At 38.8% G+C, this 17,342-nt stretch overlaps 2 protein-coding genes across 2 annotated transcripts in view; one reads left to right on the top strand and one right to left on the bottom strand.

The window, feature by feature from the left end:
* The window catches only part of LOC141444286 (uncharacterized), a 145,171-nt gene that overhangs the window by 101,171 nt on the left and 26,658 nt on the right, over window positions 1–17,342 (top strand). Inside the window, 2 exon segments of the mRNA XM_074109782.1 lie at window positions 12,748–12,842; window positions 16,460–16,727. Of these exon segments, the coding sequence (XP_073965883.1) occupies window positions 12,748–12,842; window positions 16,460–16,727 (363 nt within the window).
* LOC141444179 (uncharacterized) lies at window positions 4,706–6,951 on the bottom strand. The gene is made up of 2 exons (XM_074109646.1): window positions 5,879–6,951; window positions 4,706–5,246 (listed from the first exon to the last, which is right to left on the bottom strand). Exons 1-2 carry the CDS (start codon window positions 6,900–6,902, stop codon window positions 5,227–5,229), a joined length of 1,044 nt encoding a protein of 347 aa, XP_073965747.1. The 5' UTR covers window positions 6,903–6,951; the 3' UTR covers window positions 4,706–5,226.

Genomic DNA, 17,342 nt, shown 5'->3' with positions numbered 1-17,342 from the left:
AAAATCCTAAATAGTTGACTACGGAACCCTAAAAACGTACCTGATTTAGGCTACGTTTCCACCAGACATGTGTTAGGCATGTGTTTTTCATGAACCAATAGAAACGCTTCATTTTCCTATCCTCGCTCAGCACAGCTCTAGTGGAAACAGCTGAGCGGAGCGAGGTTAGGTAAATGGAGCGTTTCTATTGGTTCGTGAAAAGCACATGCCTCACACATGTCTGATGGAAACACAGCTTTAAATATGTACCTACCTGATTAGACATGTTACTGCACATTACCACTACTTGATACTTGATTGTTTGTTACCTCATCACGTCTAAACTGCTGAACCGATTTAAATGAAATTCGGTATAGGTAGTTCAAGTCCCGGGGAAGGACATAGGATAGTATTTATCCCGTAAAATTGCATAGTTCCCGCGGGATTACAGGACCAATTTTAAAATGTCTAACTATATTAAGCATATTTACTAATTTATTTAATTTTATTTCATTAGGTATCGTAGCGGCTCGTTTAGAATGTATCAATTTGGGTATGTTTATTAATACGTACCTACATACGTTAAAGATCACAGACGACTTCCGCTGGCTGTATGGCACACAGAGCCCTTGTTGTCTAACACACTTGAAATCACAACGTTATCACCATTTCTTTCTATCACCCGGTATAAGACGAGGGTACGAGGTAAAAACTGTGAAATTCGTTAGCACTAAGTAAAACTAGCGTAGTTAAGTATCCGTGCCTTAAAGGTTAGAATTTTAGTTTCTCTTTCTAAAGAGACCCGTGAAAGGGACAGAGGAAAGGCTATTTGGGTTAAGCGTGCGGCCAGCATTAATTAGTCCGTGTTAGCTAATTGCTTTGTGCGGAGCGTGCCGTGAATCGGTATTAATATCGAATCGAATTGGCACTACTTGTTGCAAATTTTGAGACGCATCGCTTGGAACACCTGGATGCCAAACGTCTTACTATAAAGACTCGCCCGAGACCTTCCTACACTTACACGTATAATGATAGTGGTCAATTACATTGCGCGCCCTGTAATAGGACCTTTAAGACTAAGTTTGGCTTTGCCAGCCATATTCGGGCACATAATAAACAAGCCTAAAGGTTCGCCTTTGTCGGACACGACATGGAGGACATCATCATCACTTTTCCACCATACATCTGTTCGATTTAGCTTTGGTAGAGGCTGGTATAATATCTTATTTCTGAAGGATTTGTACTTTTATAAAAATGCACCAATGTCACTCACTGCGTTTATTCGAAGGAAGGAAAAAAAGATGGCCGTTGTGCCAACATACAAAATATTGTTGGGGTTGCCAACATGCTGCCGCCGACAAATGACAAACGTTAATTTGACTGTATTATAGCAAAAAAAGAACTAAAAACAAATAACATTCATGTCGTAAAATAAAAATAAACTTAAATATGACGATCTTGTCATTAAGACCTACAATCCTTGATTGACAACTTGACACTAGACTGAAATAATTATTAATTATACATGAATTTATTCGCCAAGTTATACTTGCTATGTCATCAAGATTATACAACACAACAATTTATTCTAATTTAACTTAATAGTATATTATGCTATGTTTGCAACAATATAGCAATCAAAATGGTTTACTCTATAAACTAAACTATTCAGTATCAATAGGAAGTAGACAAATTTTAGTGACAGATCGTCTATGGCTCTTGCCATTAGGCAAAGACACCTCTACAGCTCTTACTTTACCGTCAATGCCTGGGAACACATTCGTGACTCTGGCCATGGGCCAATGCAAAGGTTTCGAGTCATTTTCAATTAAAATTACTAAAGCACCTATCTTAACATTAGGTTTAGCAGTTTTCCATTTAGGTCGAGTTTGTAAAATGTTTAAATAGGTTTTATGCCAAACTTTCCAGAATTGCTGGTACATATTGCAACAAATATTCCAGAATTTTAGTCTATTAATAGGTACATCAGTTACATCCTTTTCAGGGTAGGCGTTTAAAGCGGTGCCTATTAAGAAATGGCCGGGCGTGAGGTAAGTGTAATCATTTATATCTGTGGACATAGGAGTCAATGGCCTACTATTTATGACAGCTTCGACCTGGGCAAGTACTGTACACAGCTCTTCATAGGTAAGCAAGGCTTTTAACATGACACGTTTAAGATAATATTTAGTATGCTTGACACAGGCCTCCCACAGCCCCGCAAATACTGGAGAATAACTGGGTATAAAATGAAACCTGATGCCCTGTTGAGCTGCATAAGCCTGCACCTGCTGTTGGTGCTCATGAGAACCAAACAGTTTATAAATTTCAGCTAGTTGGTTCCTTGCACCTTTAAATGTTGAGGCATTGTCGCTGTAGATGTCGCTAGGCAAGCCCCTCCGTGCAGAAAATCTTTTTAAGGCAGCTAAAAAAGCCGGTGTTGTTAGGTCAGAGGTCAGTTCTAGATGAACTGCCTTGGTTGCGAAGCAAACAAACACACAGATGTATGCCTTAGAGACCACGGCGCGCCTAACCCTCGACTGCTTGACGGAGATGGGCCCAGCGAAATCCACACCAACCTTTTGAAAAACTCTGCACGCGTTTACACGATCATGGGGCAAGGAACCCATTAGCTGCTCGGCTACCTTTGCCTTTAGTCTGAAACAGGTGAGACATTTAAAAGTTGTTTTCTTAACCTCACTTAAGCCATTTATGATCCAAAATTTTTGGTTTATTGATGACAAAGTAATTTTTGGGCCTGCATGTAAATTTCGAATATGTTCATTGTTTATTATTAATTTGGTAACACGTGATTGGTTAGGCAGCACTACTGGGTGCTTTTGCGAATAAGGTATCGTCGCGCAGTCCAGTCGTCCTCCCACTCTTATGAGCCCTTTGTCATCAACAAACGGATTTACATTGGTTAAGCTACCCTTTAAGGGTTTATTTTGTGTTAACAATTTAATTTCAGCATCAAAGTATTTTTGTTGCTCATGCTTTACAATCAATAACAATGCATTGTTCAACTCTTCAGTAAGCAAAAAATTGGCCTTATTTTTGTTAGATTTCAAATTGCTGCAAAAACGCAATACATAAGCAAGAACACGTTGCATTTTGTTAATATCAGAATATTTATCGAGAAAATCTAAGCATAGTGAAGAATTCGCTTGAAAACCAGAGCACACTGTAGCGCCAGAGAACTCAGAGCCATCGCAGCCAGCTTTTAATTCTGGTAAATCAGTAGGTACATCAAATTCGTTACCTCCAGGCAGCTGATATGAGCTGTCAAGCAAAAAGCTGGCCCAGTCCACCATAGCGGGTGCTCTTCGAGCTCATGCGGCTGAACGCCCCTGCTGAGACAGTCGGCAGGGTTGTCGCTCGTATTGACGTACGACCAACTAAATTGTTCAGTATGTTGTAAAACAACCTTTACTCTGTTCGCAACATAAATGTTGAGTTTAGTTATGTCAGTCCTTAGCCAAGCCAGAACTATTTGAGAGTCTGAGAATAAAATAACATCATTGATGTTTAACTTGAGGCTCATAGTAGAGTGCACCTTTGCGACTAACTTAGCCAAGAGTAAGGCGGCATTGAGTTCTAATCTGGGCACGGTAAGCTTTTGATGCAGTGGGTTGACTCTAGATTTTGAACAGAGTAGAGATTGTTTTACTGTACCTGTTTTGTCAACGACTCGCAAATACACGCAACACCCGTACGCAGCAGAACTGGCCGCATCCGCAAAACCTACTAATTGGACAGATTTAGTAAGCTCAGTATCAGTCACAACATTTCTTTGAATTTGAATAGGTTTCATTACAGCTAAGCTTTTGTAAAATTCGAACCAGAGCTCTTTTAATTCATCATTTAAGCAAGAATCCCATCCCATTTTGGTAGACCATAGCCTTTGTATGATCAGCTTGGCTGACACAATGATGGGTCCGACCAGTCCTAATGGGTCATAGAACTTGGCAATGTGACTCAGTATCTCGCGTTTTGTTTTGGGGACGCTATCTGTTGAACTTGGGCTGGTTATGTTGATAGTATCTGTCTTGGTGTTGTAAGACACACCTAAAGTTTTGAGACAGTAGTTTTGCTTTTGTAAGTCAACTTCATCAAAATGTTGTTTGTCAAGTGGTATATCCTGCAGTAATTGTGGGCAATTAGAGGACCATTTGTGTGCCTCAAACCCCCCCAGCTCGAGAATTTTAATGAGTTGGTTTTTCATGTCATACAATGATTCTAATGAATTGCTCGAGACTAAAATGTCATCACAGTATGATTGATTGCGGAGGATTGTTGCTGCCGCAGGAAACTCAACTTGATATCTATTTGCAAGCTCTATAAGGCATCGAGTTGCCAAGAATGTGGAACATCTCATTCCATATGTTACTGTATTTAATTCTATACACTTGATACTTTCATCGGGAGTGTCTCTCCAGAGTATGAGCTGTAAAGATCTGAATTTGGGATCAAGATTGATCGAGCGAAACATATTTTTCAAGTCCGTACTGAAGACATAGCTGCCTATACGGAATTGCAAAAGTATGTCGAGTAGTTCTTTTTGTGTAACGCTACCATTTAATAAAATGTCATTAAGCGAGCGTCTCAGTCGTGTGTGCATTGATGCATCAAATACTACTCTACACTTAGTTGTCTTTTTATCAAGTCTTATCACAGCATGGTGTGGTAAGAAAAAAAACAGGGTCTTTAGTGAGGTTATATTTATCAATGTTTATGACTGAACCATGGCCTAGTGCCACATACTGATGAATAAACTCCTTGTATTGTTCAAATAGTTGAGGTTCCTTTTTAAATCTTTTTTCTAAATTCAAAAATCTTTGAAGAGCTTGGTTAAATGAGTCACCTATTGTTTCGTTAACCTGACTTAATTGCACTTTCAATGGCAGAGCTACTTGAAATTTTTTATCCTTTAAGATCACAGACTCTTGAAAAATTTGTTCACTTTGATCAAATTCAGAACTTTTTTCTGGGAAGATTTCAGGCACACTTTCGGTTTTCCAGAATTTAGAAACAGTGTCATTGATATCTGAGTCACATTGTCGACAAAATAAAGTTATTTGATTATTTTGTTGTGAGTGACACTGATTTGGTAAAGTACCTGCTATTACATAACCAAAGCGGGTGTTCAAAAAGCATAGCTTCTGGTTGTTTGCATGTGCTGGTTGCTCTGCTGACTGCTGTGCTGGTTGATGGCTGCTGGCTGCTGCTGGCTGAGGAGAGGCTCCTTCAGCCTGAGGCAGCAACACCTGGAAAAACACATCGGCAGCCATCAATATATGTATATTGCTTGGCACGTCAAAGTCTGCATCAGCAAGCTTGATGTTAGTCGGCATGGAAATATTCTCCCTGCTGAAGCGCTGTTGTGGGAGTTTTGAAGTTATTTGATCCAAAACATAGCATGTGATGGGTAATTTGTATTGTGACACCAATGAGTGTACTTCAAGTTGGACACATTTATTCATTGTGCTATGTGCATTGCCTATACCTATGATACCTGTATTCACAGTCTTTGGTTTTAAATCAAGGAGCCTCACTAGTTCTGCTGTAGCAAAAGAAGTCTGCGAGCCACTGTCCAGCAGTGCTTTGACTAGTACTTCAGTGCCATTGTTAGTGACCAATTTGACCCGAACCGTTGGTAAGAGAACCTGTGTGGAGGAAACTTTAGACATCATAGTTACAGGGGGCTCAGCAGTTTCTGCATGTAGCATAGTGTTGTGCTTGCCTTTACATATAATGCACTTGAAGTGATATCGACACTTTTGGTTATGTTTATTCAAACAAATATTACATAAATTGTTGTTGGCTGCGAACGCTATACGTTCGTCAGCAGGCAATAGTTTGAACTTTGGACAACTAAAAAGCTTGTGTTCACACTTACAGAATAGGCAAGAAGTGGTGCTTGCTGCTATGTTGGAGGCAGAAGGATGAGCAGTTTTCTTTTTGTTCTGTTGCTCGAAGCGCTGCTGCTCGAAGCGATGAGTTGGTTCTAAACGCTGCTGCATAGGCGCGCGGGCTGCAGGCTCTGCATTCTCTAGCGCTAGAGCCCGCTTGTCTAGGAAATCGAACAGTTGCTTCAACGTGGGTTCCTTGTCATCTTGACGACTGAGTTGGTACTCTTTATTGGTGTATGAATCAAGCTTTTTTGTTAGAATACACAAGAGGACAGGATCCCATGTGTCAACAGATTGGTTTAAATTCTTAATAGCAGCTAGTTCTTGCTTTGCATTGCACACAAAATTTCTTATGTTTGTTGAAGTAGATTTAGTTATACATTGCAATTCCAACAAATTATTTATATGCTCATTAGTTATTCTGAATTTATTGTCATACCTATCTTTTAATATAGTAAGTGACTCACTATAACTTTCACTTACTAAAGGCAAATTTTTTATAAGAGCATAGGGCTCATCTGCGAGATAGTTTCTGAGATAATACAACTTTTGAATGTCTTCTAAAGATGAATCATTATGAATTAGAGACTCAAACAAACCTATGAATGTCTTATACTCGTGACATTTCCCAGTAAATGTAGGAATGGTTATGGTAGGAAGCTTGGTTTTACCATTTTTACTCGAAGTCGAGGCAGGAGTGTCCCTAGCTGTGGCGACTGCGCCGGCAGGCGCAGCGGATGGCTGCACTGTCAGTTCCCGCAACATCACTAGCGCTCGCATGTAGGCCTCTTCGTACTCGTCGCCGTCCTCGTCTAAAATCTCCATGCAGAGCTCCTCGTACTTGCTGAACAAGGATGTCAGCCGCTCCTGCTTCACAAGAAGGTTTTGGCGGCTGAGCTCCGATGTCGACTCTTGTAGACTCTTGATCAATTTCGTGAGCGAAGCCTTTATATAACCGCGCTTCGCAACCAGGTCGGCCTTTCTTGCTTCAGGATCTTCTGTCGACTGCATGACTTCAGTGTGTCGCGGAGGGAAAATTCGCTGCCTGCTTCTGAACTGCACGCGCACGTAGGTAGGATTAAAGGTAGAATGAGCCTTTCGTAGATTGTACTGTACGCGGCTTTGTTTGGTTGCAATTAATATGAACGATTGACACGGCGTGGTGTGCCTTTCTTCTATTTTCTCTTCACGAAAACAGCACACGACACGCACTGTATTGTACACGCGTTTGTTGGAAGTGAAATTATCGACTTCTTACGCTGTGACGCGACGTTGTGTGCTTTTCTCTGAAAACAACCCACGGTATATACTGCACACGTGTTTTTTGCAATCACGTTGGGAACTTGGAATGCTCGACGCGGCGTAGCGTGTTTGTTGTGAAAATAGCACGTCTTAAGTACTTGCACGCGGGGCTGGAACGTAATTTGCTCGACGCGGCGTGGCGTGATTATTATTATTATTATTTTTTTTTTTATGGAAAACAGGGCTTTGTACTTGCACGCGGGGCTGGAATGTAATTAGCTCGACGCGGCGTGGCCTGTTTCTTGCTTCTGAATGGAAACCAGCGCTTTGTACTTGCACGCGGGGCTGGAACGTAATTTTGCTCGACGCGGCGTGGCGTGGCGTGTTTCTGAATGGAAAACGGCGCTATTTCACACGCGATGTAAGTAATGGTTTTTCCAATAAAACCAGCACGTTTTACTTGCCCTCGGGGCTGGATGGATGTAACGCAAGTGCTCGGCTCGACGCGGCGTGGCGTGGCGTTTGGCGTTTGTATTGTAACGGCACACTATACTGCACGCGGGGCTTGGTGAATAGATGCTTTCGAATCACTTCAGAATATTGTTTTTGTAGGTTTGAAGGACCATGTTCGATTTAGCTTTGGTAGAGGCTGGTATAATATCTTATTTCTGAAGGATTTGTACTTTTATAAAAATGCACCAATGTCACTCACTGCGTTTATTCGAAGAAGGAAAAAAAAGATGGCCGTTGTGCCAACATACAAAATATTGTTGGGGTTGCCAACAACATCTGCTAAAGAAATCATAGCGAAATAGATTATGAAAAGGTCCTACCCTGGACGCGATTGCTGGACTGTATGTTATAAGCATAGAGCGAAATTTTCATGTCATTTTTTGACCTGCGAGTTACTTCTCACTTATCGACTGTACCTTAAATTAGATTGTCGTAAACTTATCATGTTATGTAAAGCGTTCTCTTTCCGCATACAAATGGATACTTGACTGTAAAAGAATTAATTAGTTTAAAACCGGAAAATATGAAAAAAAAAAACATCTATTTCTTTTATAGAGATACTAGCTTTTACTCGCGGCTTCGCACGCGTAAACTATTCGGTCTGGTAGTTGCAATTGAAATTTTCGGGATTTTACAAAATTCCCCTTTAAATTTCCAAAATTTATATCGTGGTCTTCATTGAGGTTGTGTTGTGAATAACTGTACAAAATTCAAGACTCTAAACCCAGTGCTAAAATTTCAAAATTTTTCGCTATCCAAATTCAAATTCATATCATTTATTCAGTAAATAGGCCGCAATGGGCACGTTTACACGTCATTTTTTTAAATACCAGCACTTTCGGAAAGACCATCATTGCCAAGAAGAATGCGCCGCAAGAAGCTTGGCAGAAAGTCATTTTTTCAAAATAAAATAAGTACAAATAAAATACTTAAAAACTACAGTAAGTATACAATTAAAGAAAAAATTACAAAATAATAATAACAATAATACACGGATGTATGGGGTCCCTTAGTTACAAAACTATCCCGTAGAAATATCGGGATAAAAAGTAGCGTATGTTTTATTCCAGACGTCCGGCTACCTACATACCAAATTTCATGCCTCTAAGCCCAGCGGTTGTTATTTCGAGATTTTATCCCTATCCCGTTGGAATATCGGAATAAAAGTAGCCTATGTGTTATTCCAGAGGTCCAGCTACCTACATACCAAATTGCATGGCTCTAAGCCCAGTGGTTGTTATTTCGAGATTTTATCCCTAGTTATCCCGTGGGAATATCGGGTCAAAAAGTAACTTAAGTGTTATTCCAGATGTCTAGTTACCTACATACCAAATTTCATGACTCTAAGCCCAGCGGTTATTATTTCGAGATTTTATCCCTATCCGTGGGAATATCGGAATAAATAGTAGCCTATGTGTTATTCCAGAGGTCCAGCTACCTATATACTAAAATTTCATGGCTCAAAGCCCAGCGGTTGTTATTTCAAGATTTTATCCCTAGATATCCGTGGGAATATCGGGTCAAAAAGTCACCTATGTTTTATTTCAGACGTCCAACTACCTACATACCAAATTTCATGACTCTAAGCCTAGCGGTTGTTATTTCGAGATTTTATCCCTATCCCGTGGGAATATCGGGATAAAAAGTATCCTATGTTTTAATCCAGGTTATATACTAACTTTCTGCCAAATTTCATCCAAATCCGTCCAGCCGTTTAAGCGTGAAAAAGTAACAAACATACTCACTCACTCACTCACTCACTCACAAACTTTCACATTTTATAATATTAGTAAGATGTCTAGTTACCTACATACCAAATTTCATGACTCTAAGCCCAGCGGTTATTATTTCGAGATTTTATCCCTATCCCGTGGGAATATCGGAATAAATAGTAGCCTATGTGTTATTCCAGAGGTCCAGCTACCTATATACTAAATTTTCATGGCTCAAAGCCAGCGGTTGTTATTTCAAGATTTTATCCCTAGATATCCCGTGGGAATATCGGGTCAAAAAGTCACCTATGTTTTATTTCAGACGTCCAACTACCTACATACCAAATTTCATGACTCTAAGCCTAGCGGTTGTTATTTCGAGATTTTATCCCTATCCCGTGGGAATATCGGGATAAAAAGTATCCTATGTTTTAATCCAGGTTATATACTAACTTTCTGCCAAATTTCATCCAAATCCGTCCAGCCGTTTAAGCGTGAAAAAGTAACAAACATACTCACTCACTCACTCACTCACTCACAAACTTTCACATTTATAATATTAGTAAGATAAGATTACTGGAAAACTCTATTGTTAACATTACAACAGAAGAATTGCAACATGAATTTGAAAAAAAAAACCGGCTAAGAGCGTGTCGGACACGCCCAAAATAAGGTTCCGTAGCCATTACGATAAAAAATAAGTAATATTTCTCTAAGGATTTCGTATTTTATACGGAATCTTCCAAGTTTAGGTATATTTTGTACCTTAGGCTGCTATTTCCTCTTAAACTACTATTAATTCTCAAGCAAGCTTAGCCGTTATAGTTTTCCTTGTAAGTTTGATATACTAACTACCCTCCTGATTTTTTTTTCAATTTTTTCTACCAACCGGTTTAGATTTTAGTGGGGGGGGGGGCGCTCGATTTTCATGAAAATTTGCACTTTAAAGTTGAATATTTCGCAAACACATCACTGAATCGAAAAATCGTCTTAGCATACCCCTAATGGTTTTAAAAGACCTTTCCAACAATACCCCACACTATAGGGTTGGATGAGAGGAAAAAATCACCCCCACTTTACGTCTATGGGTCCCTAAAAAAAATTGTTTTAGAATTTTTTAATTTACCATTTTGTCGGCATAGTTTACGTATATATCAGTGCAAAATAACAGCTTTCTAGCATTGATGCCCCTGAGCGAAGCCGCGGACGGACGGACAGACAGACGGACAGACGTACTTTTTTTTGGCTCCGGAACCCTAAAAACTGAATTAAAATTATTTAATTAGAAATTGTTATCCATTCATTCATTCATTCATTGCACATTTTCAACCGCTCGAAAGTTAATTGGAAGAGATCGCTCTTTAACTTAAGGCCGCCTATTACTTACCTCTACTTTTAATATTCTATGTTGTGTATCGATATATGTATGTATGTCGGAAGTGGATAAGTGAGAAGTCACTACTACAGGTCAAAAATGCCATGAAAATTCCACTCTCTGGTTATATGGTTAAAACTTTCGTGATTTTACTCCTAGTCTCATAGTAATATTACTCGTGTGTTTAGCGTGATAAGTTCTGTTTGTGGTATTTTAACTACGACTGTATGTTCTTATAATACGCTAGCGAAATGTATATAAGTGTTAATACAACTCATATACAATTTTCTGACTCATACCGTTTATCGCCAAACCGCGTACCAAAACCGTGTACGTACAATTTCTCCGTTTTACTGACTTCGCCAATTCTTCCTTATAATTTTACAAAAACTGTTCAAATCTACACAACTCGTATTTCAAACTTTATAGGGTTGAATTCAGCTTGCATACATTTGTGACTTAAGATTATTGTGGTTGAAAGTACAATTTTGTTACGCATTGTCAAAGTGTAGTAACCCCAGTTCTGTGGTTTATGCTTTTGCATTAAAACAGGCGTTATTCGCTCCCGTTCTGAATGCAATATGCGCTTTATGATGTGGTGGAGAAAACTATTTTTTAAACTAAGCCTATAGGTATATTTATTTCTTGAGGGTTATGATTCCTAGTTTGTTGCGTGAAATTGAGTATTGTGGGAAATATAGTGTTTCAAGGAACTTGGTTTAATTCTAGGATTCTCATACCGGGTGTGACCAATACGAGCAATTTTTTTTTTAAATATCACGGTGCATTATTAAAACAGATCGTACTCGTCAAACTGAACAACATTAGTTCAGCGACTTTTAAAAAGAATGGAGCCTTTGGATTTTCCTTTTTCATAAAAATTAAATATTGCTATCAGTGTACGCCATCCTGAACACAGCTGATGTCGCCTGTCATGCTACAAACATCAAGCATTTTGCTTTACATTGCTTCTTCGAATAAACTTTAAAGTGTACTTAATAAAAATTTAAAAAGCTAATTATTTTTTAAAAGTCGCTGAGCGGATGTTATTCATTTTAACGAGTATGATCTATGTTTTAAATATTTGCTCATATTACAGGCCACACCCGGTATATATTTGAAGATTATGCATTTGTTATTGTAAAACATCTACTCGAACGTGTCTCTACCTTCTGCAAAGATCAAAATCCCGATTAGAGTTCCTTTTCAAGAATGTTCTAATAGGTAGGTATTACAAATTATTTAATTAGGTGAATAAAAAAATGATAGTCATTTCTCCATTAACAACTGTTGCGTTTAGTAAAATGAATATCAGATTTCACGTTTTTTTTTTTCATTATTTCTAAGACCAAATGTTTATTCTTAACAGTAATTCTTACGATTAGTTATATAATGAAAGTTATTTTTTTTAAAATTTTTAACTGGTTACATTCCTGGCGAAATATTTGAATGCAGTTTTGTTTCTCTTTTTAAATAAAATAATGTTTCTGTAAGGTAAAATGCGCTAACTAAAGGGTTTAAGGCAGTTTCCCTCCAGGACCCACAATTCTTTTCCGCCATGTTTATAAAGATTTAGAGTAGGTACTAAATCTCTTAATAATCAAGGTGTAAATTTGAGTTGTGCCAGCTAGGGCAAGTACCTGGACTAAACAGACCTTTTGACTTTTTGAGGTGCGGTGAATTTACGAATTTAGGAAAAAATACAAAAGACTCCAAAAAACCAATCATAATTTAGGAAATGACTCAAGTCAGCGAAATTTGTCGATTACGCTTCAAATAATTCTTTAAGAATCTAAGACGATCTCAGCAATGATGTTTTCTGTGATAGGCTATTGTTGCCCCTAGTATTCAGTGTTCCGGTTGAAAACTTTGACATTTGTGTGGTGACATTGGTTAAAAAACTAAATTAGTCAATCGCAAGTGATATCGTAACTTCAAATGGACTTCTCGATACTAACGCCATCTAGTGATATAGCTAACCAAAAGCCCTCATTATATATCTATTTCGTTTCAGGGTTACTTGCACGAGTGGCGGCGCGACGCGGCGTTCTCCGAAAACGAGTTATCCGAGTTGTTCAACAACATCGAACACATTTATGAATTTAACAGGTAAATAATTTTAATCATCCCTTCACCTCCACCTTTTACGCAAAGATTTTGCTTTCATAACATTTTGGATAATATTTATGTAAAAAAAAATATACAGTTTTTGTCATCATCAGTACTTACATATTTTGTACGTTAAGAAAGTACTGGCCACTTGTAAATTGTCACCTCTTGAGATTATAAACTGTTTATATCTATTACGTGTCAGAGATTTTCAATTACATTGACGTTTTCAATTGTACTTTATGTGAGTTTCCTTCAATATGCTATGTAACAATATTCTTTTTTTTAATCAATTGTAGTCATATCCATATTACGTATATCATTCGACATTATTTTATAAAAGATAAAAGCTAGTTTGTAATAAAAAAAATCTCTTCCTTCAAAGTGCCAAATTAGTCAAAATACCGTCAACATATAACTGCGTCAGAATGCACCCTCCTTCGGGGGTGCGATAGCGAGGGCACGTCGGGGGTGACAGCGCTTGTAAAATGCGTGTCCGATGAACTGCACTGTAGGTTCCGTGACCGAATTATACAAGGATCCAACAAAGGAAAGGATCCATCTTTAATAAACTACAAATGTTTACTACGTACGTACGATACGTAGAAGAACAAGGGTCACCGACATAGCCAAGCGAATTAGCTCGTTCAAGTGGCAATGGGCAGGGCATATAGCACGGAGAACAGATGGCTGTTGGGGCCGGAAGGTTCTCGAGTGGAGACCGCGGATCGGCAAGCGCAGCGTAGGACGTCCACCAACGAGATGGACGGATGATCTGGTTAAAGTCGCGGGGCAATGCAAGCCGCTTCCAACCGATGCAACTGGAGGTCTCTGGGGGACACCCTATGTCCAATAGTGGACGTCCTATGGCTGATATGATGATGATGATTAAATATTTACTATCCTCACTCGCGACCTTATGATAGCTATAATATGTCTATGCAACTCCTCCACCTCCACATTGTAGAACACACACAAACCCAGCTATCACCACCGCACGACACTGCCCGTTTCGAACTCAACCAGAGTTCATCCTCAGAGCAAAATAATCGTACACCATGCTACCAGATGTTAGGCCATCCATCTTGTACTTCGTATCTGCTAAAATAAAATGGTGAACGACCACAAAAGGGTCATATTACCAGGCAGATGCAACCTGGAAACGAAGCTTGAAATAAGAGAGTTGAAGATATTTATATATCCGACTTCAGAAGGTTATCGTTTATAAGTTATCGCTTTGCCTATACTAAGACAGACAACTTTATTAACCTCTGTAATACTTCTATTTTACTTGTAGCATCGACATCATTTCGTCTGTCGCCGTGTTTTAGCTATTAACTACGAAAACTATCTGAAACCTTAAAAAAAACATCAGTTGCACTTACGTTCCTATAGCAAAATGTATTGCAAGCATTTCCTCGACACAAAATATTCTTATTGTTCATTCCCCCTTTTAATGTCGGGAAGGAGGGTTTCCCGGACAGCTGTCTCGTTTAGGGTTCCTTATAAACCATGTTTGTCATTGAGTCTTTCGGCCTACTGAATGAATATTTTATTAAATTAAAGAAAGATTGAATACTACTTGCAGGTTTTCAGTTATTTAATAACACCTTATTATATTACATGAATAATTTGCTAGATAATCAGGCATCTAGAATTGATAGTTTATATTAATGAGTCATGAACTAATGCGATTGTTTTGATGGTGGCCAGTATAAATCACGATTGCGTAAGCTATTCAGTATTTGGGTCGCCGATTTGCGTATATACTAAGTAGAAGCTTGACTTAGCACCTCTCACTTCGTACAGCCATGACAATTGACTAAGATATATTCCTTCTTGTGCATGACACGATAAGTATTTGTTTATTACTGCAGTTGTAGCCGTGGTCGCCGAGTTGTTTGGGGACCATAATACCGAAGTTCAAAAGACAGAATTTCACATTATTTGTTTGACCGAAAGTTTAACATCCTAAAAGTACATTAAGTATTCGTAGGCCCAAAGCAAAAAACTTAAAAACTAATAATAAATAAAACCCGAAGGTTAATAAAATAATAAATAATATCAACATTTGAACGTAAATTCAGTTTCAATTGTGACCAACCAGGTCATCATTTATGTGCAATTATTGCACGAAATAATGCAATTGAATAAATATCTATTCAGGTACTAAATTAACTACTTAACGTGATTGCAGTTGTACCTTATACTCCTCCTCGCTTCGCTCTTTGTTACCTAGTTTCTTGAACCTAAAGTGCGGCAGCAAGAAAATTTAAATATAATATAATTTAAAGGTATTAATTACAGTGTAATAACCAAACTAGTGCATGTTGAATACACAGGTTAAATTAGTCAACATTTTATTTTCGTAATTTTTCTAAGTAGGTACTTTAGTTAATTTGAAAATGGTTATTTCAAGCGTCGGTATATCGGCTACCGGCATTCTGTAACGCTGAAACTGACCATAACCAAAATTTTGGTCGGATACTACTCGCTTAAACTACTCGTATCTAAGCATCCAATAGGAGCCCAGAATACCAAGTTTGGCCAGACTTCCTTAGACACCAAAACAAAACAGTCTCCCTAAAACCGTAAACCTTTAAGGTTAACATTACACCATCATCCACGTAGGTGGCTTTAATAGCAGTTCTTACGACACTCGTGATAATATTACCGCGAACGTAAACAGAGTTAGCTGTATGATTACTTTACGATTGCTAAACGGGATGTTTGTGGACGCTATTAGAGATATAGTGAGGGATTAATAACCTTATATCACTAGACAGAGAAATTATAGTTTTACAACCAAACTCGGGTAGTTTAAAAAATTTTATAGGCGCTCTAAAGCACAGTTTAGAATGAAAAATCGTAGAAGTACAAGCATTAAGCCTGGTTTAGACCTTCAAGAAAAATCGTGTAAGTCGCATTACATTGCGAGACCATAAAGCCAACGAGTTTGTAGTGGCCAATCAAGCGTTGCAATATGTAATGCAACTTGCACAAATTTTCTTGCTGGCTTTAGACATTTCTGTAAGTTGTGTCTTCGTGACAATATTTTAAAGTTTAGTAACAAACAACAATCCCAGATACGATCTCTGTCGACGCCAGCGTTAAATTCTCAAAAACTTAGAAACATGCAGTTTTTAATGATGAACGCAGCATCATGTTCATGGGCAAATAGATTGTCCTGACCCGAGTCCGTATTGTCTAACGCGGGAGCTCTCTCGATAGTGTTATCTCTTTCTATCCTCATCAAACATAGTGTGACAGAAAGAAGTGGTGAAAACGATTTTGTTTTAGAATGCGTTAGTCAATAAAGCATCTGAGTAGATTGTGTAATAGATTGTGAATAAAAAACTACCAGTGATCAAGCGCTGTACCCTTAGTGTAAGTTTTCGGTTACAAAATACGTCTCGATCGCGTTCGCGTTAAAATCTCAATTTATATGGAAACACAGACAGCGCCTCTAGCGGAACGTTTGCGATGCGCGAACGCGATCGAGACGTATTTTGTAACCAAAAACTTACACTAAGGGCACTGGAAGGATTATTAGAATTATTACGGTCTACATCCCGTAGCAAATATGTCAAAAGCATCACCACTGTCTTACGTTTCAGATCCCTTTGCGAAGAGCTGAACTCCTGCCGCCTGGACGCCTCCTGCATCGCCCGTTGCTTCGTCAACAACACCACCGGCTTCTCCGTCTACACTTCCTACTGCACCGGCTATCCCCGCACCATGGCGTGCTTGGCAGTCCTCGCCAGCAAGCCGCATAGTGCCAGAGAGTTCAGAGAGAGGCAGCTGGCGTTGGGGCATCCGCTGCCACTCGCGAGCTACCTGTTGAAGCCAGTGCAGAGGATATTGAAGTACCATTTGTTGCTGCAGGTAAGGATAATGTTTGTTTTTGTATTTGATTGACATCGAGCTTTACTTAGAAAGGGAGCTGGAGGGAGTTGAGTGCTGTGCAAAATATGAGGACCGCATTCTGTGAATAGTTTTGAACTTAGAAAAGATTACAATATATGATCAGATCAGATCAGTACTGTGGTCTCGTATCTCAACATGGCAGCTGCCAACCCTTTTAGCTTTAAGTAATAAGTACGTTATTATGTACGTTGTTGTTTTTAACTTGTTGCTTTGTTTATAATTATGCCGAATAAAAAAATTCTTTCTTTCTCTTCCAAGTCTGCAAATGTTAAGTCCTAAGTAATTTTAAGTCTCTAGCTCCAATGAAAGAAAAATATTTTGTTTACGATTCCAAAAGTGGTGGTAACAGAAGAAAAATTATACAAAGTAGGTTTTCTGTGGAGGAAAAAATGAAACTGGCTATAAGTTCTGAAAACTTTGTGCCCCATGGAATTCCAGATTCTTCAGGTTTCACTGTTATGGCATGTGTCCCGGTTTTTCCAGAATGTGGTGAAGCAGTGCGCGACCCCGAGACGGAATACGCCTTGCTGCAGATGACAGCATCGCGCAGCACATCGATGACATGAAACGCCG

Source organism: Choristoneura fumiferana, chromosome 29 (genome assembly GCF_025370935.1).
Source record: "Choristoneura fumiferana chromosome 29, NRCan_CFum_1, whole genome shotgun sequence".
NCBI lineage: Eukaryota > Metazoa > Arthropoda > Insecta > Lepidoptera > Tortricidae > Choristoneura > Choristoneura fumiferana.
This window is presented reverse-complemented; position numbering and strand designations above follow the sequence as displayed.

Bases quoted from the DNA above. Each gene is read 5' to 3' on its own strand.
- LOC141444179 (XM_074109646.1), bottom strand. From the start codon at position 6,902: ATGCAGTCGACAGAAGATCCTGAAGCAAGAAAGGCCGACCTGGTTGCG. The intron at 5,247-5,878 runs GTAAGTGTGAAC...GTGTTTTTCCAG, and splicing joins CACCACTTCTTGCCTATTCT to GTGTTGCTGCCTCAGGCTGA.